At 45.9% G+C, this 24,075-nt stretch overlaps 2 protein-coding genes across 7 annotated transcripts in view; one reads left to right on the top strand and one right to left on the bottom strand.

The window, feature by feature from the left end:
* The window catches only part of LOC123766720 (neural cell adhesion molecule 2-like), a 421,201-nt gene that overhangs the window by 143,762 nt on the left and 253,364 nt on the right, over nt 1-24,075 (bottom strand). For 5 of the 6 annotated variants that reach the window (XM_069307653.1, XM_069307655.1, XM_069307654.1 and 2 more), the window contains one exon: nt 23,262-23,945. The exons of the other annotated variant lie outside the window; for it this stretch is intronic. The gene's annotated coding sequence lies outside the window, so the exon portion shown is untranslated. The remainder of the gene's footprint in view (nt 1-23,261; nt 23,946-24,075) is intronic. 6 annotated transcript variants of the gene reach the window in all.
* Nucleotides 3,560-24,075, top strand: part of LOC138353912 (uncharacterized) — a 30,774-nt gene continuing 10,258 nt past the window's right edge. Inside the window, exons 1-4 of the mRNA XM_069307333.1 lie at nt 3,560-3,670; nt 8,574-8,736; nt 10,035-10,110; nt 18,854-19,966. Of these exons, the coding sequence (XP_069163434.1) occupies nt 3,560-3,670; nt 8,574-8,736; nt 10,035-10,110; nt 18,854-19,966 (1,463 nt within the window). The remainder of the gene's footprint in view (nt 3,671-8,573; nt 8,737-10,034; nt 10,111-18,853; nt 19,967-24,075) is intronic.

Genomic DNA, 24,075 nt, shown 5'->3' with positions numbered 1-24,075 from the left:
AGTGTCACGGTTGGGCTTAGTGCCAAAAGATAGCCACCAGCAGGTTATGAATGACCCTTATCGTCCTGATAAAGGGAAATTGCCCAGTAAGAAAATATATATTTTTTAGAAATTTATAGAAATTTATTTATAGAAATTTAAGCAGATTTATAGAAATTATGTAACTTTTAGGCTTATTTCTGCTTCTGGTAAACTTGAGAAACATTACACATAGAAGTCACAATAGTCTGATGCATCAAATGAACAAATCCATAAGAGCCGTGACGAGGATTCGAACGTACGAATGCTCTCAGACGTAAGTTCGAATCCTCGTCACGGCCCTTATGGATTTGTTCATCTGAGAAGCATTATTTGACACCACGATGTGCCCCATGATGTCCTAGGGACGTCTTACAGGACCTATGCTGCCTATGTCACAGGTTAATATCCAGAACTAAACAGCTTGAGCAACTGAAATTATCCTGGACAGCCTATTACAGCACTCCTCCCCCCCACGAAGGGTTCGAATCCTTCCCTTGAGGTTACCTTGAGGTTACCTTGAGGTGCTTCCGGGGCTTAGCGTCCCCGCGGCCCGGTCGTCGACCAGGCCTCCCTCATAAATAACATCATAACATCTCATTTCCCTCATGCCTACAGCGCCTGGTGACGCTTGTTCATAACCTGCACTTGAGCGCTCGGCTGATGCAATATTAAAGGTTCCATAAAAGTCTGAGCGTGAGTGTCGCCGATAAGTGGTAAGTGGAGTAAAGTTGCCGCCAGGAAACTCTAAGTTCTTCAATATTGTTAACTTAGACGATGGGATGAGTAACAGGTGTGAGTGGACACGTAGAGGCGATGATCTCTACTACCTTGGCTGGCCAGATCAACCTTAAATGCAGCGTTATGTAGGTCGTATATTGTCTGTGGGGTTAGCGGGAGAATGTTTAATATCTATATCTGCCCCGAGTAGCTGGCGTTGCTTGGGTGACAGGTCACCGTCACTAATCATCATCACTATCACACCTCACTGTCACTCACAACATTCACTATACTCAACCGTCTTCACTATAACCACTCCCTCATACAAACATCTACACGGCTAAACTATCCTTTAGTCACGTAGAAAATAATTATACCGGATGAATCCTAGTGAGGATGTAACCTGGTTATTGAGTGAGGATGGAAGTTAGTCTCACAAAGGTCAGCCTCGACCTATGAACATCCCTTCACTCTCACCAGTCACCCTGCAAAGTTTGGTAAGGCATCTCGTGATGCCTTACCAAAATTGAGGAATTGAGGAAATGAGGGGGGGGGGAAATGAGGAGAAAAATGCAGGCGATGAGTCACAATAACGTGGCTGAAATATGTTGACCAGACCACACACTAGAAGTTGAAGGGACGACGACGTTTCGGTCCGTCCTGGACCATTCTCAAGTCGATTTTTTCGAGGAGAAAAATGTCACATTTCGAATTTATTATCACTACCTTGTTAGTTGAACTGACTCTTACGCTTTATTGCTTGTTGGAGAGGACCCGAGGCATGGAGGGGGGGGGGGGCCTGGCATGGGATTACACACTCACTTCCCAACAGGGATTGCATGCCGCACTAACAAGGGGGGGCGGGAGGCATGTAGTATTAACAAGGGGGAATACATGTAGTAGTTGCAAGTGGGATTGCATGCACTATTAACAAGGGCTTACATGCCGTATTAACAAGGGAGATTTCATGCAGGATTAGTAAAAGAGATTACATGTAGTATTAACAAGAGGGATTACATGCAATATTAACATGGGGGATTACATGTAGCATTAGCACGGAGTATTACATTAAATTTATAATGTTAATTTCTGAATACACTAATTAAATAAGCTAAACTGCTGCATACTTTCTGGTATTGTCACACCCACCGCCCTCGTGAAACACAGACGGAAGTAGAGTGCCCCCTTCAAGGGTGGCAGAGAGGGGGCTGACCCTGACCACCCTATGACACTCCTCATCATATCACCCGTCACCATGCAAAGTTGCGTGAGACTAGCCCTATACGTTTGAACTTCCTACCTTCGACAGACAAACATTCTCTTTCATTTCCGTCTTTCCCTCCCTCTTTCTTCAATTCTCCCTCCTTACTCTCCCCAAATAATTTTTTTGTAAACACTCTATGGACAATCAATCCCACATTTCAGATTTCATAAAAGTCACTGGATGTCGGAATAGGAACCATTCATATTTAAGGAGGGGTATGGGGGGTCGACCCCCCCCACTCCACCACACTGCCCGTACAATCACAATACACCGAGGTAGTTAGCCGAGGCAAACCACAATTGTCTGTATGTTCTCCAACCTCACACATTATCTTTTATAGTGGTATGAAAATAGTTAACAGTTGAAGTGTGTGTGTGTGTGTGTGTGTGTATGGGTAGTTCTTCAGGGTAGGGAACGATGTTGTGTAGGGGAGATGGTTTAGTGTAGGGGGAAGTTGTTCAGTGTTCAGGAGAGGTTGTTCAGTGTATAGGGGTAACTATTCAGTGTGAAAGAGAGTAAGTAGTATTTAAAAGGTTGTTGAAGTCAACTCAACCCACGAATTTAAACGCAATAATGCATTGCAAACACATACAGGTGACAACATACAGGTGACAACATACAGGTGACAACATACAGGTGACAACATACAGGTGACATACAGGTGACAACATACAGGTGAACACATACAGGTGACAACATACAGGTGACAACATACAGGTGACATACAGGTGACAACATACAGGTGAACACATACAGGTGACAACATACAGGTGACAACATACAGGTGACAACATACAGGTGACATACAGGTGACAACATACAGGTGACAACATACAGGTGACAACATACAGGTGACAACATACAGGTGAGCACATACATATGAACACATACAGGTGACTTAAAACCCCCCATTATCTCCCCCAAAACAGAATACAGAAACAAACACACTTTTACAGGCAAAACACGAAATAAAAAGTTAATAGTCAATCAACCGTGAACCAACTCCAGGGTGGTGACGTCACATGTAAACAAAGGCGTGTAGCGTGGTGCATTGTGGGTCGCGAACAATGGCGGGGCGAGCAGCGTGTAAAGGAATCAGGGAATAGCCCCCACAACAGTTTATTTAACCATTTTCGCGGCTGACCGAAGCTTTCCAGGACGAAGAAGAGAAGTAATGTAGTGGAGAACTGTGTACTTTATTATTATTTTTGTTTAGAAACTTGAAATGATAGTTTTTCGTTTTGAGACACTTTGAATTTTTTGAGTGTGTTCGTACTAGAAAAATATTGGGTCCTGTGGTAGGAGGCAACCGTGTCAGCTGACGGGATAGTGATCAACAGTGAAGGAAGAGCCACAGTAGTGATAGAGAAGGGCCACAGTAGTGATAGAGAAGGGCCACAGTAGTGATACAGAAGGGCCACAATGGTGAGGGGAAGAGCCATGTACACAGTAACTGTGGTCTCAGCTACGATGAGACCCATCACCGTCGCGTCTCTATATAAAACCTTTTGACGTTCCTTTAGATAATGTCGCCTGTGATGTTGACGGTGATACGGGATGAGTGAGGGGGAATTGTGGGTGGTTCTTGCGGTGCCTCGGGCCGCCCAAATGGCTGATGCCGGCACTGGTAAAGACCTTAATGTGGCACTCTGTATATACTTAGCAATGGTAAGCTCTTGTCAAGGGGGAATACGCTCTCCTTCCTGCATTTCAGGAGACCAGGCTGCATAGGGAACATAAGATGAGCGTGGATATAGACACAAGAGCCACATCACTCTCACATCACAGAACCACATCACTCTCACATCAACAGAGCCACACCACCACTCACCAACAGAGCCACACCACCACTCACCAACAGAGCCACACCACCACTCACCAACAGAGCCACACCACCCTCACACCAACAGAGCCACACCACCCACACACCAACAGAGCCACACCACCACTCACCAACAGAGCCACACCACCACTCACCAACAGAGCCACACCACCACTCACCAACAGAGCCACACCACCACTCACCAACAGAGCCACACCACCACTCACCAACAGAGCCACACCACCCACACACCAACAGAGCCACACCACCCACACACCAACAGAGCCACACCACCCACACACCAACAGAGCCACACCACACACCAACAGAGCCACACCACTCACCAACAGAGCCACACCACCCTCACACCAACAGAGCCACACCACCACTCACCAACAGAGCCACACCACCCACACACCAACAGAGCCACACCACCCACACCAAGAGAGCCACACCAACAGAGCCACACCACCCACACACCAACAGAGCCACACCACCCACACCACCCACACCAACAGAGCCACACCAACAGAGCCACACCACTCTCTGCTCCACTGGCTCTGAGCGCACAATTTCCCTTCAACAAATCGTTCAAAAAGTAAATAAAATTATGGTTGCTATACAGAGTTTGACCAAATGTCAACACCATCCCACATTTGTTGGGGGAAACTAGAAATTGTTTAGCATGATAAAGCTACATGTCATAATGTCCAGGGTTCGAACCCCCCAATATATATATATATATATGCCTGCCTGAGGCATGATGGGCAACGCCACCACTGGAAATGCCTAATGCAGCAAATGAAAAAAGTTAAATAAATACAATTGTTATATCTGCCTGTAAGTACCTTTGTAGGGGGCGGGGGTTCGGGGGAGTAGGGGAGGGGAGGAGAGGGGGTTCTAGGGGTAGGGGGGGGGTTTGTGAGGGGAAATTTGAAGGTAGGGGTAGGGGAGGGGTTGGCAGGGAAAGTTCAACTTTTGGATCCCAAAAGGAAAAAAGTTACGTATTTTCAAGGTCATTTTCGACCAGGTTATCCTTAATTAAGTTGTCAGTGGATGCCCTATCACCCTGATTAAGCCCCCCCCTCTCCCCCCCCCCCCTTGGGGGATCCCACACCTTCCAAAGTAACGAGCTGGTATATATATTGCGCTGCAAAACAGCAGAGCGTCGCATGCGCAACTAGAATACCGTACGAGAGGGGCGCCCCTAACTTTAAAATATTCTGGGGATAAATACCCAGGCCAGAAAAATTCCCAAGCTAAAGTGGGTGGGTTGTGAGGCTGGCGGGGTAGAGTGCTTCCACCCAAAACATCCTACATTCTTGCACTCAACACGGGAGGTGTGTGGTGCACTCAGGGGCACTCTCGGTGAGTTAAAACACTCTCTCACCTGCTGAATACCATTACCAGAGGGACTACATCACTCCAGAAACATAAGGGGGGAAGAGTCCTCAGTGGCGCCTTATAGCATCCAAGAATGTCTTGAAGTCAAACACATACATAACCTCATTTACGGTGAATTGTTGCGAGAGAAAATATGTGTTTCACACATATTTGTATGTTTCATGTTGGGCGATGTTTTGTTTGCCCATGTTTCGGCGGCGGCGATGCATGTTTCGCTCGTCTATGTCCAAGAGGGAGAGGAAGAAAGGCTGGCCCAGGAGCTACACCCCCGTCCAACTGGCCCTTGAGATCATCCTTGGAGAGCTGGCCCTCGAGGCCATCCTGGAGGAGCTGGCCCTTGAAACCATCCTTGGAGACCTGGCCCTCAAGGCCATCCTTGGATCATGAGAGCAACTTAAGAGGATTTACGTGACAGATAAAAGCTCGCTTTGCTGGAACTTGGAGCCGAAAACCGGTTCTCTTAACCGCCAGGTGCAGTAAAGCCAACAACTAGGTCCTCTTACACGACAAACACTGTGCGTCAGTATGGCGACGATCCGGGTAATAGGCGCCTTAAGCGACGCCACTGCCATCTGTTGGGCGTCGTGGACGGTAGATCGACGGTCTCGTTTCATGCAGATCGGCGTTCAATTCCCGACCGTTCAAGTGGTTGTGGACACCATTCCTTTCCCCCGTCCCATCCCAAATCCTTATCCTAACCCGTTCCAAGTGCTATATAGTCATAATGGCTTGGCGCTTTCCCCCTGACAATTCCCTTCCCTTCCCTTCCTCCATATATCAAGTTCTTAAATTATTACTTTCCGTTCCTTTATTCCTGCCATAACCCGAGGGCACCGTAGCGCAGTTAAGTGCCAGGGGCCAGATTCACGAAGGAGTTACGCAAGCACTTATGAACCTGTCCATCTTTTCTCAATCTTTGGCGGCTTTGTTTACAAATATTAAAACAGTTAATGAGCTCCGAAGCACCAGGAGGCTGTTTATAACAATAACAACAGTTGATTGACCAGTTTTCATGCTTGTAAACCGTCAACGATTAAGGAAAGACACACACGTTCGTAAGTACTTGCGTAACTACTTCGTGAATCAGGCCCCTGGTGCTCCAGATAGGAGATCGTTGTGGCCAGCAGCAGGAAGACAGATTATAAGTCAGAATAAGTACTGAGGAGTCCCGTTAAGCTTATAAGTATAGGCGCTATTTATTATGTTTCGTCAGGGACATTATGTTTTCGTCACCTCCAAAGGATACCTGATCAACCAGGCTGTGACTCATACGTCAGGCTGCGAGCAGCCGCGTCCAACAGCCTGGTTGATCAGTCCGGCAACCAGGAGGCCTGGTCGACGACCGGGCCGCGGGGACGCTAAGCCCCGGAAGCACCTCAAGGTAACCTCAAGGCAGGTACAGACACACAGGATGTAGGAGATCTGATGGGCTCTGATCTGATCTGATCTGATGGGCAGGGAGTTCTGCCTGGACGTGAGCTACAGGCACGCGGATAAAAGTACAATATGTTAAGCCTAAGTGTTACACAACTACCAGGAATTAATATACTTTTACCACACACATATACACCCAGGAAGCAGCCCGTGACAGCTGACTAACTCCCAGGTACCTATTTACTGCTAGGTAACAGGGGCGTCAGGGTGAAGGAAACTCTGCACTCTTGTTTTTCCGCCGGTGCCGGGAATCGAATCCCGGTCCACAGGACTTCGTATCCAGCGTGCTGTCCACTCAGCCCCCCGGACACCTCACAGTTTGTGGACGTACGACCCCGCTCACAAGTGTGTGTGTGTGTGTGTGTGTGTGTGTGTGTGTGTGTGTGTGTGTGTGTGTGTGTGTGTGTGTGTGTGTGTGTGTGTGTGTACTTACCTAGTTGTACTCACCTAGTTGTGCTTGCGGGGGTTGAGCTCTGGCTCTTTGGTCCCGCCTCTCAACCGTCAATCAACAGGTGTACAGATTTCTGAGCCTATTGGGCTCTATCATATCTACACTTGAAACTGTGTATGGAGTCAGCCTCCACCACCTTGTGTGTGTGTGTGTGTGTGTGTGTGTGTGTGTGTGTGTGTGTGTGTGTGTGTGTGTGTGTGTGTGTGTGTGTGTGTGTGTGTTCACACCTTGGACAGACATTTCAGAACTCTGTGTTTCGAATGTATGTATGTACGTATGCATGGATGAACGTATCTATGCATGAATGTATGTATGCGTATACATATGCAAGAGTACGCAGTTAATGCATTAAAACAATCCCACACTCACTGTACGGCTAACGATGGCCCTGAGGTGAATTATTCCGCGAACAATGAGAGGCAGGAGCCGGGTGCCTCTGACCTATTTCACCACTCCAAAGTCAGATAGTTGGGGGGGGGGTTACGGGTTATTCATGCCCGTGCCACCGCTTGGGTGGCACGGGCATGAATAACCCGTAACAGATAGACAGTAATAGCCCCGCTCCTGTGCCAGGTAAATCCACTTACGGGGTCACCATAGCCCGTGCTACTTGGATCTTTAGTACCGAGTACCTAAATTTACAACAACAACATCTTGAGTGGATTAATCTTCATCAATCATGTGCTTGGGAAGCGGAGGTGGACGGTAGAGCGACGGTCTCGCTTCATGCAGGTCGGTGTTCAATCCCCGACCGTCCAAGTGGTTGGGGCACCATTCCTGCCTCCCGTCCCAGCCCAAATCATTATCCTGACCCCTTCCAAGTGCTATATAGTCGTCATGGCTTTGGCGTTTTCCCTTGATAATTCCCTCCTTCCAGGGTTGTAATGTTTTAAAAGAAAAAGTTGACAGATTCTTAGAACGAGAAAAAAATCAATTTCTCGAGCTTGAAGATGCGTCCTGGACTCCTATTATATTCTCTTGTGTGGTTGCAGCTCATCTTAACAACCTCAACACTCACCATCAGGGTAAAAAATAAGTTAATATTTCAACTTTTCGCAGCAGTGGAGGGTTTTAAAAATAAAAATGAATCTTTTCATACGTTAGAAATTGAAAGTTGCAGGCGATGTGTCACAATAACGAGGCTGAAGTAGTTTAACCAGACCACACACTAGAAGGTGAAGGGACGACGACGTTTCGGTCCGTCCTGGACCATTCTGGAATCCTGGAATCGACTTGAGAATGGTCCAGGACGGACCGAAACGTCGTCGTCCCTTCACCTTCTAGTGTGTGTGGTCTGGTCAAAGTTGAAAGTTGAACTGGTTTTTTTTATTATTATTATTTTCTACCACAAACGTGGCCACACATTTACAATGCTAACCAGCATATATACATTTTCTTCTGTCCTCCATAGACAGGGTTAGAGATCAGTTAAACGTGTGACTTTCCATTCCCGTGAGCAGCATATTCCTCAGCACAGGCACTCTCAGCTAGCAGAAAAATATGCCATAAAAATTTACGACGTGACGGAAGAATGTGACAAAGAATCACTTTGTCCAAAGAAGAAAACATTTGAAGATGATTTAAGATCCCTTTTCAGTGGATCCAGCAGACCTGTCATTCCAGGTAGAGATGAACGACGTTGATCTTCAGTGTTTGTGAGGAATACAGAAATATGGACCAAGAAAGCTGTCTGCAGGAATTATATAGAAGCCAGGGGCCAGATTCACGAAGCAGTTATGCAAGCATTTACGAACCTGTCCATCTTTTCTCAATCTCTGGCGGCTTTGTTTACAATTATTAAACACTTAATGAGCTCCGAAGCACCAGGAGGCTGTTTATAACAATAACAACAGTTGATTGACAAGTTTTCATGCCTGTAAACTGTATAATAAATGTAACCAAAGCCGTCAAAGATTGCGGAAAGATGTAAGTACTTGCGTAACTGCTTCGTGAAGCTGGCCCCTGACCAATGGAAACTCCAAAGATCCTATAAATCTACAAATGTAAGCTCTCAGCATTGTTGTCAGTACCAATATTTGTGAACAAACTTTATCTAGCACGAATATGAACAATAACAACTTTCCTGTTTGACTAATGACCATTTGGAAGACATTTGGAAGACATCTATCACAAGTAGTAGTACATAGTAGGCATCCTTCAGTCTCGGAAGACTATGGAGTTGCGCCCTGACAGGGCACAAAGCCTGGGTAGGTAGATATGGATGAGAAGCTGTTACCCATGCAGCAGGTCCATGGTTCCAGCAACGTCGCAGGAGCTGCCAGAACGAGGTCGACGTTAACAACGAACTGCCTTAGGGGCTCCAACTATCACAAGTATGACCCTAGGAAGAGAACACCTTTGTTCTTGAGAATAGGTGTAATACATCTCATTCAATTTGATTCAGATGATTAGGTAATTAAATCAAATACTTAATCTCTTATAAATTGGATAAGTTTAGATTTAGGAAAGACTTAGGTAAATACTGGTTCGGTAACAGGGTTCTTGATTTGTGGAACCAATTACCGCGTAACGTGGTGGAGGTGGGGTCCCTCGATTGTTTCAAGCGTGGGTTGGACAAGTATATAAGTGGGATTGGGTGGTTATAGATAGGAGCTGCCTCGTATGGGCCAATAGGCCTTCTGCAGTTACCTTTGTTCTTATGTTCTTATGTTCTTATGTTCTTTCAATTTGTCAGATGATTAGGTAATTAAACCATGTGAAAAAAGTATTTTAAATATAACATTGCTTCAACTAAACCTAAAAGTGTATAATTATATATATATAATTGTTTGAAAGTTACAGAATTATAATCAATAATACTGATTTCACTGCCCGATGCCATTAATACTGAATCACTTGTCTCTTGACAATGAAATAGAATATGTGTTTAACCAGTGTGGCCCAAATGTGTTTGCTGGCAGACGTTCAGTTCGTCTCGTTGCCCACAGACGTTCAGTTCGTCTCGTCCAAAAGCATCCCTAGGTCGTCTTCACTGAGGCAAGGGACAAAGCAAAGTCTGAAGGCTGTAATATCCATTTCTTTGTATATTTTTAAGGCATAAACAGTCAGGAACTTAAACTTATTACCCAGGAGGAAAAAAAAATATTTGTTGCAGTTTAGAATTTGGGTAAGATTTTTTTCGTGTTATTGTTCTCTCACGAATCTGCGCCTTATTGTTTAAACTTTGAAAGGTTTCAGAGCTCTAATGAGAGAGAGAGAGAGAGAGAGAGAGAGAGAGAGAGAGAGAGAGAGAGAGAGAGAGAGAGAGAGAGAGAGAGAGAGAGAGAGAGAGAGAGAGAGAGAGAGAGAGAGAGAGAGAGAGAGAGAGAGAGAGAGAGAGAGAGAGAGAGAGAGGCATTAGCGACCGCAAGAAAAGGAACAAAACTGACTCGTAAACTAAAAAGTCTTTTTTTTAACATAATCAGCAAAGCTCTGTAAGCACAAACACACACACACACACACACACACACACACACACACACACACACACACACACACACACACACACACACACACACACGGCGAGTCCTCTCGTAAATGTGCCCCAAGCAAGTAACCAATTTTGCACAGTAATTTCGGTGGGGTAGGTGCCCAACATGGTCGGGATGAGCTTGGCACCAGTTTGGAAAGTTTGGTACAGTGCCATAGGAACTCCTGTGAACCTTCCGGCCATTCTGGCAACAGCTGGACCGTTAAAAACTTTCTGAAATTTCTTACCATATACTAAAAATCATTATGGACTGATGTATAGAAAATATAAAACAAATCTACTTATCACATTTTGAACATAAGAAGCCAATTTTTGTGTTCAACTGTTCATGATGTCATACAATGAGTCTCCCTCTACTGGACATTATACTGTCTCTCATCTCTCCGTGGACACGTTGAGACAGTCATGTCCAGTGAGAGATGGTGAGGAAGAGAGAGAGAGAGAGAGAGAGAGAGAGAGAGAGAGAGAGAGAGAGAGAGAGAGAGAGAGAGAGAGAGAGAGAGAGAGAAATGGGCAGAGACAGACAGTGAGATAGAGAGACTTAGAGACACACATATCAAGAGAGACAGAAGACAGTGAGCCAAACATACAAAGAGACAGGGAGGTATAGAGACAGCCCGGCTCGACCCGGGTTACAGCTAGCTACCCCACCTAGACAGTAAAGATATATTTATAGATAATGTACAGAATATGAACAGCTGGGAGCCAGCGAGGCGATGAATCATAGCGTTGAGCTCTATAATCTCCCCTCCTAGGGTGAGTTTACCTGACAGAGTACCCACAGGTGAGGTCTCTATCACCATCAATACCTCCACCCCAGCCACCACACACACACCCCTGACACCACACACACACCCCTGACACCCCACACCCCCCCTGCCACCCCACACACACCCCTGCCACCCCACACACACACCCCTGACACCCCACACACACCCCTGACACCCCACACCCCCCTGACACCCCACACACACCCCTGACACCCCACACACAACCCTGCCACCACACACACACCCCTGCCACCACACACACCCCCCTGCCACCCCACACACACCCTTGCCACCCCACCCCCCCTGCCACCCCACACACACCCCTGCCACCACACACACACCCCTGCCACCACACACACACCCCTGCCACCACACACACACCCCTGCCACCACACACACCCCCCTGCCACCCCCCCACACACACCCCTGACACCACACACACACCCCTGCCACCACACACACCCCCCTGCCACCCCACACACACACCCCTGCCACCACACACACCCCCCTGCCACCCCACACACACACCCCTGCCACCCCACACACACCCCTGCCACCACACACACACACCCCTGCCACCACACACACACCCCTGACACCACACACACACCCCTGCCACCACACACACCCCCCTGCCACCCCACACACACCCCTGCCACCACACACACCCCCCTGCCACCACACACACACCCCTGCCACCACACACACCCCTGCCACCCCACACACACCCCTGCCACCCCACACACACCCCTGCCACCCCACACACACCCCTGCCACCACACACACCCCCTGCCACCACACACACACCCCCTGCCACCACACACACCCCTGCCACCCCACACACACCCCTGCCACCCCACACACACCCCTGCCACCCCACACACACCCCTGCCACACCACACACACACCCCTGCCACCACACACACACCCCTGCCACCCCACACACACCCCTGCCACCACACACACCCCTGCCACCCCACACACACCCCTGCCACCCCACACACACCCCTGCCACCCCACACACACCCCTGCCACCACACACACCCCCTGCCACCACACACACACCCCCTGCCACCACACACACCCCTGCCACCCCACACACACCCCTGCCACCCCACACACACCCCTGCCACCCCACACACACCCCTGCCACCCCACACACACCCCTGCCACCCCACACACACACCCCTGCCACCACACACACCCCCCTGCCACCATATATGACTTCCAGCGCCACTATTATTACCACCATAGCGCCACCACCATGTGTGTGTTGACAAAAAAGTACCTTGGTCAACAGGCCGTTCCTCTTTGCCACTACGTACAAACTCCAGTGGCCTAACCCAAGAGGAAAGGTACAGAGTCAAGCCACCCACCTCACCCACGCAAAGGAAGGTGGATTAGGGTGGTATTAAGGCTGGTGGTGGTGCTGGTGGTGGAGACTGGGTGCTCACAGGGATCTTGGCACGTCAGTGTGTGTGTGGGGGAGAGAGACAGGATTTATATCACTTTACTCCAGTAGGAGAATAGTGGTCTGGTGTCCTATATGTGTGTCTTTTGGTGCTACTCCAGCACTGTGACCCGTCGTGAGACACTGAGACATAATGTTCCTACCGTGGTGAGACACTGAGACAGAAAGTTCCTACCGTCATGAGACACTGAGACAGAAAGTTCCTACCGTGGTGAGACACTGAGACAGAAAGTTCCTACCATGGTGAGACACTGAGACATAATGTTCCTACTGTGGTGAGACACTAAGACAGGAAGTTCCTACCATGGTGAGACACTGAGACATAACGTTCCTACTGTGGTGAGACACTAAGACAGGAAGTTCCTACCATGGTGAGACACTGAGACATAATGTTCCTACTGTGGTGAGACACTAAGACAGGAAGTTCCTACCATGGTGAGACACAGACATAATGTTCCTACCGTGGTGAGACACTGAGACATAATATTCCTACCGTGGTGAGACATTGAGACAGAACGTTCCTACCGTGGTGAGACACTGAGACAGAAAGTTCCTACCGTGGTGAGACACTGAGACAGAAAGTTCCTATCGTCATGAGACACTGAGACAGAAAGTTCCTACCGTGGTGAGACACTGAGACAGAAAGTTCCTACCGTCATGAGACACTGAGACAGAAAGTTCCTACCGTGGTGAGACACTGAGACAGAAAGTTCCTACCGTAGTGAGACACTGAGACAGAAAGTTCCTACCGTCATGAGACACTGAGACAGAAAGTTCCTATCGTGCTGAGACATTGAGACAGAAAGTTCCTACCGTGGTGAGACATTGAGACAGAAAGTTCCTACCGTGCTGAGACATTGAGACAGAAAGTTCCTACCGTGGTGAGACATTGAGACAGAAAGTTCCTACCGTGGTGAGACATTGAGACAGAAAGTTCCTACCGTGGTGAGACACTGAGACACAAAGTTCCTACCGTAGTGAGACAGACCACAGAGCCCTCCCCAGTCCGCCCTGGTGGCTGCTGGCTCCAAGAGTCTGAGCGAGGTTATATACTTCCCAGCATTTGCTTAAATTAGCGTCAGAGAGACCGGGCCGGTGCAGGCCAGGCACCCGCAACCAGTTACGTGAGATATAACACTCAGCCCCTAGTTACGTGTGGCCCCCTAACAGCAGCTGTCGAACAGTTAATTACTCGAGTAACTGAGCTATGATAATTTTATTGTAACACATTTCTGATGTTTTTCATTAAAACTTAACATGTAAAAAGATCGTGGGGGACTTGAACTTGAAAGGACTTGAACGTGGTTGGACTTGAAAGAACGTGGTTGGACTTGAAAACAGTGCAGAGTGCCTTCAAGAGTGCACTTGACCGACCTAATGCATGCTGGCTCTACCCGGTGAGTGTGTGTGAGTGTGTGTGTGTGAGTGTGTGTGTGTGTGTGTGTGTGTGTGTGTGTGTGTGTGTGTGTGTGTGTGTGTGTGTGTGTGTGTGTGTGTAATTACCTAAGTGTAATTACCTAAGTGTAGTTACAGGATGAGAGCTACGCTCGTGGTGTCCCGTCTTCCCAGCACTCTGTCATATAACGCTTTGAAACTACTGACGGTCTTGGCCTCCACCACCTTCTCACCTAACTTGTTCCAACTGTCTACCACTCTGTTTGCGAAAGTGAATTTTCTTATATTTCTTCGGCATCTGTGTTTAGCTAGTTTATATCTATGACCTCTTGTTCTTAACGTTCCAGGTCTCAAGAAATCTTCCCTATCGATTTTATCAATTCCTGTTACTATTTTGTATGTAGTGATCATATCACCTCTTTTTCTTCTGTCTTCTAGTTTTGGCATATTTAATGCCTCTAACCTCTCTTCGTAGCTCTTGCCCTTCAGTTCTGGGAGCCACTTAGTAGCATGTCTTTGCACCTTTTCCAGTTTGTTGATGTGCTTCTTAAGATATGGGCACCACACAACCGCTGCATATTCTAGCTTTGGCCTAACAAAAGTCGTGAACAATTTCTTTAGTATACCGCCATCCATGTATTTAAAAGCAATTCTGAAGTTAGAAAGTGTGGCATAGGCTCCTCGCACAATATTCTTTATGTGGTCCTCAGGTGATAGTTTTCTATCTAGAACCACCCCTGGATCTCTTTCTTTATCAGAATTCTTTAAAGATTTCTCACATAATATATAGGTTGTGTGGGGTCTATGTTCTCCTATTCCACATTCCATAACATGACATTTATTAACATTAAATTCCATTTGCCAAGTGGCGCTCCATGTACTTATTTTGTCCAGGTCTTCTTGAAGGGCATGACAATCATCTAAGTTTCTTATCCTTCCTATTATCTTAGCATCATCAGCAAACATGTTCATATAATTCTGTATACCAACTGGTAGATCATTTATGTAGACAATAAACATCACTGGTGCAAGAACTGAACCCTGTAAGTAGCACGGGCTATGGTGAGCCCGTAGTGGACTTACCTGGCACAAGAGCAAAGCTGATCTGTGAGGGAGTCCTCCCTTAGCGTCAAACAAGAACTGCAGACAATGTTTACCAGAAACTCCTGTGACATTTACTGAGGGAGGGAGGGAAGGTTACCTGAGGGGAAGCATAACATTTCCCCTCTCCCACTTCCTGGAAACTAAGGGGAAGGGAGAAGAAGGAATAGCACCACTCTCCCCCCTCCCCCTCTACCTCCTGTCCCACCACGGCTGAGCAAACAGCACAAGGCTGCTACCGTTCCTTCAGGCAGGTAAACATGACTAAATAATATGATGCCTGGCAACGCTACTTGACCATCTAGTTGCTCGTCTGGGCAATAGATGGCGTCGTGGTGTTGTTATTCACCTCCACGGCTGTCTTACAGTTGCTCGTCCGGGCAATAGATGGCGTCGTGGTGCTGTCATTCACCTTCACGGCTGTCTTACACACACACACACACACACTCGAATTTACTCAGTTTCTATGATCGAGCCACATAGATATTACAGGAAAGAGATGGTTGGGTTGACTGCATCTATCTGGACCTAAAAAAGGCTTTCGACAGAGTTCCACATAAGAGGTTATTCTGGAAACTGGAAAATATTGGAGGAGTGACAGGTACGCTTCTAACATGGATGAAAAATTTTCTGACTGATAGAAAAATGAGGGCTGTGATCAGAGGCAATGTATCGGACTGGAGAAATGTCACAAGTTGCCCCGTTCCTGTGCCTGGTAAGCTACGGGATCGCCATAGCCCGAGCTACTTGGAACTTGTTCCGAGTAGCTGAATCTGAATGTATTTTAAGTTCAAATGTTCGCTGAATGTTACAATTTCACAACATTGAGAGCCCCGGGAGCCGGTCGGCCGAGCGGACAGCACACTGGACTTGTGATCCTGGGTTCGATCCCAGGCGCCGGCGAGAAACAATGGGCAGCGTTTCTTTCACCCTATGCCCCTGTTACCTAGCAGTATAATAGGTACCTGGGTGTTTAGCCAGCTGTCACGGGCTGCTTCCTGGGGGTGGAGGCCTGGTCGAGGACCGGGCCGCGGGGACACTAAAGCCCCGAAATCATCTCAAGAGAGCCCCGGTGATTAAGCAAGGTTCAGATGGGAGTAAGGCAAACCTTACCTGACCTTAATTAGGACTTAATTAAACAATGTCGATGGAGGAAAGTATGATTTTTCTTTTTAATCAAAACTTTGATTAATTAAGTTTTCGTAACCTGGAGCTGTATCATTTTAGACCCGGGTTCGCTGCCAGGAACGGTGAGGGGGGGAGTTGAGGTCAGCATACTCTACACTGTCTGAGGAGACGGTCAGCATACTCTACACTGTCTCAGGACGGGGTCAGCATACTCTACACTGTCTCAAGGTAAGTTCAAGTCAGCCTACAGAGGGCGCGACAGTAGTGGTGGCAGGGGGCGCCACAGTGGTGGCAGCAGGGGGCGCCACAGTGGTGGCAGCAGGGGGCGCCACAGTGGTGGCAGCAGGGGGCGCCACAGTGGTGGCAGCAGGGGGGCGCCACAGTGGTGGCAGCAGGGGGGCGCCACAGTGGTGGCAGCAGGGGGCGCCACAGTGGTGGCAGCAGGGGGGCGCCACAGTGGTGGCAGCAGGGGGGCGCCACAGTGGTGGCAGCAGGGGGGCGCCACAGTGGTGGCAGCAGGGGGGCGCCACAGTGGTGGCAGCAGGGGGCACCACAGTGGTGGCAGCAGGGGGGCGCCACAGTGGTGGCAGCAGGGGGGCGCCACAGTGGTGGCAGCAGGGGGGCGCCACAGTGGTGGCAGCAGGGGGGCGCCACAGTGGTGGCAGCAGGGGGGCGCCACAGTGGTGGCAGCAGGGGGCACCACAGTGGTGGCAGCAGGGGGGCGCCACAGTGGTGGCAGCAGGGGGGCGCCACAGTGGTGGCAGCAGGGAAGAAGGGGGGTAACAAGCGACGCCACACAGGCCAGAGCGCGCCACTATAGCCGCTGCAGATCGCAGGACTACGGCCGGACTCATCGTAAATCAATGGCGAATTCATTTTATATTTTTCTCAGAGTGTCGGGATTTGGGCCCGAGGCGTCCTCTACACCTCTTGTATAATTTATTGCTCTGCGCCCTCTGCTGCGTCTGGGGATCCTGCAGTTAGCTTTATACAATATACCCACCTTTTTATTTGTTTAAGCCCAGACGGCTACGTGAGAAAGAAGCCTAACTTCCGAGAACGTTCGTGTATATCTTAACACGATAACGTTCGTGTATATCTTAACACGATAACGTTCGTGTATATCTTAACACGATAACGTTCGTGTATATCTTAACACGATAACGGTGTTAACTCACGAAGGTTTGTGTAATTATTTTCTTTCTTTCGGGCGATTATTTCCGCGTGACGAAGCCTCGTGTGATCATTTTGTTCCGTGTTTGTGTTCCCTCCCGCTCGTCTTTTATTTCCTGTTTACGGTAAGTCTTGGAAATTATAGTTATATAATTTGTAGGAGAAGGAGAGCAGGTGAAGGAGAGGGTTTGAGAAATATGGAACATATTGTGAGTTATGAGAGAAGGCGGACAAACTGACACGATGTGTGCGTGTTTGTTTGTTTGTTTGTTTTGTAGGTAAGTTTGCTCTTTTTGCCAGAGTCGTGACTGTAAGATTTGTCTCATGTATTTCAACATGTATAATGTCTATGGATGAATGCTGAATACCAATGAAATATACACACTCAGATATCTGCATCCATTTATTTTTGGGTGGGGAGTGATGGTATGAAAGTTATCTTGGAACTATGTATCGTGAGGCTTTGTTTCCGTGGAGTAGTATGAGGCTTTTGGGTCACTAGTTCAGGGAGCGGGGCGTCTCATCTTGTAGTCTTTCTAACTTTACGTCTTCTAACATTTCGATCGCGTTCCACTCTCTTGTGGTTTGATGTTGTGATGTTTATGTGGGTCTGTTAGTTCCTGAATTGTTTGGTTATATAATGTATACGATGTTTACCTGCTCTTCGTGCCTTGTTTTGCTTTTTTTTTTTAAGTTTTTGCATGTTGGTATTCTTCATGGTACTGGAGGATATTCGAGAAGCGGCCGGACTAGAGCCTTGTTTAAGTGTGTATTCGCGCCAAGATTACGGAATCTTCGCACTTTGTCTTAGGCTATTTTTGCTTTGTTTATTCTGTCGTATAAATTAATTTTGAATCCTTTTCTATTGGTCTTAACCCCCAGGATTCTGCCTACATTGTTACGTCTGATTGAATGGTTGTCAAGTATAATGGGCTCTGGATTTCACGTTCACGTTTAATGGGCTCTGGTTTTGCAATGTGTATTATTTGAATATGTCGAGGGGGGGGGGGACACAGGTCATCAGTGTTTGTTGAAAAGAGTGGGTGAAAGGCAGCTTCCCTGAGGTACTCCACTTTTCAACTCTATTGCTTCACCCGAGTAACTACCGATGTTGATTTTCGCTGTTTTGTTGTCTATGAGGCCACATAATGTGGTAGGAAATCTCCGGGGAAGCTCTAGTTCCTAGTTAGGTAACAGTTAGGTAACTATCAGGAGGAAATTAGACAACCGCAGGAAAAAATTAGACAACCGCAGGAGGAAATTAGACAACCGCAGGAGGAAATTAGACAACCGCAGGAGGAAATTAGACAACCGCAGGAGGAAATTAGACAACCGCAGGAGGAAATTAGACAACCGCAGGAGAAAATTAGACAACCGCAGGAGGAAATTAGACAACCGCAGGAGAAAATTAGACAACCGCAGGAGGAAATTAGACAACCGCAGGAGAAAATTAGACAACCGCAGGAGAAAATTAGACAACCGCAGGAGGAAATTCGACAACCGCAGGAGGAAATTAGACAACCGCAGGAGGAAATTAGACAACCGCAGGAGAAAATTAGACAACCGCAGGAGGAAATTAGACAACCGCAGGAGAAAATTAGACAACCGCAGGAGGAAATTAGACAACCGCAGGAGAAAATTAGACAACCGCAGGAAAAAATTAGACAACCGCAGGAGGAAATTAGACAACCGCAGGAGAAAATTAGACAACCGCAGGAGAAAATTAGACAACCGCAGGAGAAAATTAGACAACCGCAGGAGGAAATTAGACAACCGCAGGAGAAAATTAGACAACCGCAGGAGGAAATTAGACAACCGCAGGAGGAAATTAGACAACCGCAGGAGGAAATTAGACAACCGCAGGAGAAAATTAGACAACCGCAGGAGGAAATTAGACAACCGCAGGAGAAAATTAGACAACCGCAGGAGAAAATTAGACAACCGCAGGAGAAAATTAGACAACCGCAGGAGGAAATTAGACAACCGCAGGAGGAAATTAGACAACCGCAGAAGACAATTAGACAACCGCAGGAGAAAATTAGACAACCGCAGAAGACAATTAGACAACCGCAGAAGACAATTAGACAACCGCAGAAGACAATTAGACATCCGCAGGAGGAAATTAGACAACCGCAGGAGGAAATTAGACAACCGCAGGAGACAATTAGACAACCGCAGGAGAAAATTAGACAACCGCAGGAGAAAATTAGACAACCGCAGGAGAAAATTAGACAACCGCAGGAGGAAATTAGACAACCGCAGGAGAAAACTAGACACCCGCAGGAGGAAATTAGACACCCGCAGGAGAAAATTAGACACCCGCAGGTTAGAACGGTGGGGCCCAAGAGCTAACAGCTAACAGCCTGCAAGCACAAATAGTAAATACTTCTGAACCTAGTTATTTTTACATAGGCAATTTCTTCCTAATTTGTGTAGTTAGCAAGCATGGCACTTTCCCTTCCTATAGCTCATCTTAAGCCTTGCCATACTAGTTTCCCTGAAACACTAGAAGCCAAACGATTTACTACCAGGACCCCAGATGCTGATGAGCAAACAGGAGCGAAATTAAGGATTGGTGCCCAATCGTCCTTTCCTGTCCATTGCTCGAACCGTCCAAAATTGGTGGCGGAGCTTGGGTGAGACTGCTACCACAACGCCATCGTGGTTGTGCTGGTGGTTGAAATGATCGTGGTGTTGATGGGTGTTGGCTGGTTACTTGTTAAAATGTTAGAAATGTATGTCTTGTTTAAATTCTTAGTCTATGTCTTGAGGAAACTGGATAAAATAGAGAAGCCTATAAGATAATATAACTCTAAGTCACTGTTTTAAAAATATAATTTGTACATTGAGTTATTAATAAATCGGCCTTCTTTTGTTGGCCAATAACTTTATTAAGACATGTATGTACATTTATAAGTGCCAACAAGTACACAAAAGTAGTTTTGTATCTCAGTATATGACTACATAACAGCAGACGACGTAGGCTATTTAATTACAAATATATTTAATAATTATATCTCATTAACAAATAACTAACTTAGGCTTCCGAATATTTGAATCATTTATGAGAGGAATTATCATTGTTTAATTTCGGACATAAAAGAGGATTTTCAGCGACAATTAACAGATAAATCAAATATCAGTGTTTACCATTAATTGCCTACATGAGTTTTCTCACTGCATTCTATTTGCAAATTCAATTATTATTTTTAAACGGTACATTTTTTTTAATATATAAAATAAGCAAAGAGAAATGCACCTTACACAGCAAGTGATTCACCACATTCAAAATATTTCTAAAGATTCTGTAACTCAACCATAATTACATATGATCTTGAGGTTATCTTGAGATGATTTCGGGGCTTAACGTCCCCGCGGCCCGGTCCCCGACCAGGCCTTCTTTGTTACACACACCCCCAGGAAGCAGCCCGTAGCAGCTGTCTAACTCCCGGGTACCTATTTACTGCTAGGTAACAGGTGTATCAGGGTGAAAGAAACTCTGCCCATTTGTTTCCGCTTCCACCGGGAATCGAACCCGGAACCTCAGGACTACGAATCCGAAGCGCTGTCCATTCAGCTGTCAGGCCTCTTAAGGATCATTAAATTTTCGCAACATCAGGTGAGGATATATATATAAATATATAAATATATAATATTATATATATATATATATATATATATATATATATATATATATATATATATATATATATATATATATATATATATATATATATATATATATATATATACTTAAAATTCCTTGGCTTAGGCTTCAATATTTGTTTTTCATGAATAAATTTAATCTGTGGGCAATAATTTCTTAATTAATTGACAACTTTGTGGGTGAACTACATTTAATTGTACAAAATAATACAGTATTATGAAACCGCACATCCTACTTCAATCATTTGTTTCTCTTAGTTTTTTTTTAAAATAGCAGTTTCTATTTACCTAATAATTATTCCCATAACGTCATGCTATGTTTAATTTATTTATATTTTCGTAAAATAAGTATTTAATACGAGTTAGCGGTACGTATAAGGCTTATATTATGCCATGACTTGACCACCGACCAAGGAATCGTGTACAGGTTGTCTAGTGGAAAAATTTGCTTTCTTTATGGGTTAGGCTATGCTAAGAGTCCTCCTCCCCAAGTAGGTAACGCCCCAACCTACGTTTTCAATGTTAATTCAACGTCGAACTAACGTCTTCAACGTTAATTCAACGTCGAACCAACGTCTTCAACGTTAATTCAACGTCGAACCAACGTCTTCAACGTTAATTCAACGTCGAACTAACGTCTTCAACGTTAATTCAACGTCGAACCAACGTCTTCAACGTTAATTCAACGTCGAACCAACGTCTTCAACGTTAATTCAACGTCGAACTAACGTCTTCAACGTTAATTCAACGTCGAACCAACGTCTTCAACGTCGAACCAACGTCTTCAACGTCGAACCAACGTCTTCAACGTCGAACCAACGTCTTCAACGTCGAACCAACGTCTTCAACGTTAATTCAACGTCGAACCAACGTCTTCAACGTTAATTTAACGTCGAACCAACGTCTTCAACGTTAATTGAACGTCGAACCTACGTCTTCAACGTTAATTCAACGTCGAACCAACGTCTTCAACGTTAATTGAACGTCGAACCAACGTCTTCAAGGTCAAACCAACGCTCCACTCTTGGATATTGTACCCACTAGCCCGTCGTCACCTTAGGCGCGTCAGGAGTCCTATTGTGGGCTTCAAGGGCTCGTTAATTGGTTTTTGAATCCCAACGTTCCGCCATAATCACTAGAGGACAACTATGATTCCAGCGCCCGAGCTCTCACTCAAGTCTTGCCTAGCCTAATGACGCCACGATTAGTTCATAATTATCTCAACCAATCGCCGTACCCCACCAAACACACACCGAAACTACGACGTTGGTACAACGTTTGAACAAGTTTTAACACCTCCTAACCAGTTATAACAACCAATATAGCAAGTTGTAACAACGTTCTATTACGTCATAAACACGTAAAGCCAAAATGTAACAACTTTATTACAAGTTGTGACAAGCGGAAAATAGAGACAGTTTCGGTTTGTGTTTCCAGGGTTACTGCCTTGAAAAATGACGACAATGTTCGCTAGTTGCAAAGTCAATCAATCAAATAACCAGATGTTCCTAGATTCCTGGACATCAATGAATAGTTATGATAATCTCAACTATCACAAGTTCATTTTCTTTCTAGATTTTAATGGTTCTGTTCTACATTTCCGTATCTATTACAAGTCGTACGTAGCCTAAAATATACTTGGAGTAATACAAACAGAAAGTCTATTGATAAATAGGATGAAATGCACATTCATCTTTTTTTTCCCCTGATGAGGTTTGGTAAGATTTAGGTTAAGACGGGTAAGGTTAAGTTAGGTTAGGTTGTTCGACCAGTTTAAGTTAGGTTAGGTTGTTAGACCAGCTTAAGTTAGGTTAGGTTGTTAGACCAACTTAAGTTAGGTTGTTAGGCTAGCTAAAGTTCTCTTAGGATGTTAAGAGTAAGCCAAGTTAGGTTAGGTTAGGGTCAAGTCGGCTAAAGTTAAAATAATAAACAAAAATGTTCATTGCCTACTTACTTTACTGCTGATGTTGTCCTTGGAGAGACCAACGACGAGGAACCACTTTGTTCACTGACCGCTTGTTATATGACGAGGTTGTTCAATCGTAGTTTCAAGTAACGATTTGTGCAATAGTTTACTGTTCACTGTTGTTTGTGGCTACCAACTAGGCTCTACACAATTGTTCACTACAGAACAATCAGTGGTTCAAAATGGTCAGCAATAACTTGTAAATCGGCAGCCAGTGAGAGAAACCAAGGTCAAAGTTCACAGTGTCATTCAATCAGTGGTTGCCCAACTGAAAGATAATGGTTGTTCACGCGACACAATGAGAACAAGTTTAAGTTCACTTTCACAAAAAAATCAGTGTTCATTTTCAGCTTTGTTCACTATTTACCTCTCAGCTGCCGATGCTCTTAAAGTGGAGAGCATAATGTTCACTTTGTATTAATGTGAGAGAGTGAACCCACGTATTTAACACAAAGTTCACTGTTCAGTATCTGGCGTTCAACTGAGGGGTATTGAGACGCAGAGTAGAGAAAAGTGTCTATTTTCTACCTCAGTGTCTATCAAGAGGTAGGGGAGGATAAGTGTCTTTACTGTTCAAGGGAGGTGAGCCTGTTCATTCACTGTTCATCTGTTCATTCCAGCACTGTTTCATCGTCTGTTTTAGATTATATATTTCACTGTATATTTGCGGAGCTGAGAAGAACACAAATGTATTAATTAGGTAAAATATGGAGAAATTCACTAATGCATTAAGCAGAACACAAATATATATTAAATTTAAACACACAAAATTATATATATATATATATATATATATATATAT

This window comes from Procambarus clarkii, chromosome 60 (genome assembly GCF_040958095.1).
Source record: "Procambarus clarkii isolate CNS0578487 chromosome 60, FALCON_Pclarkii_2.0, whole genome shotgun sequence".
Classification (NCBI taxonomy): Eukaryota; Metazoa; Arthropoda; class Malacostraca; order Decapoda; family Cambaridae; genus Procambarus; species Procambarus clarkii.
This window is presented reverse-complemented; position numbering and strand designations above follow the sequence as displayed.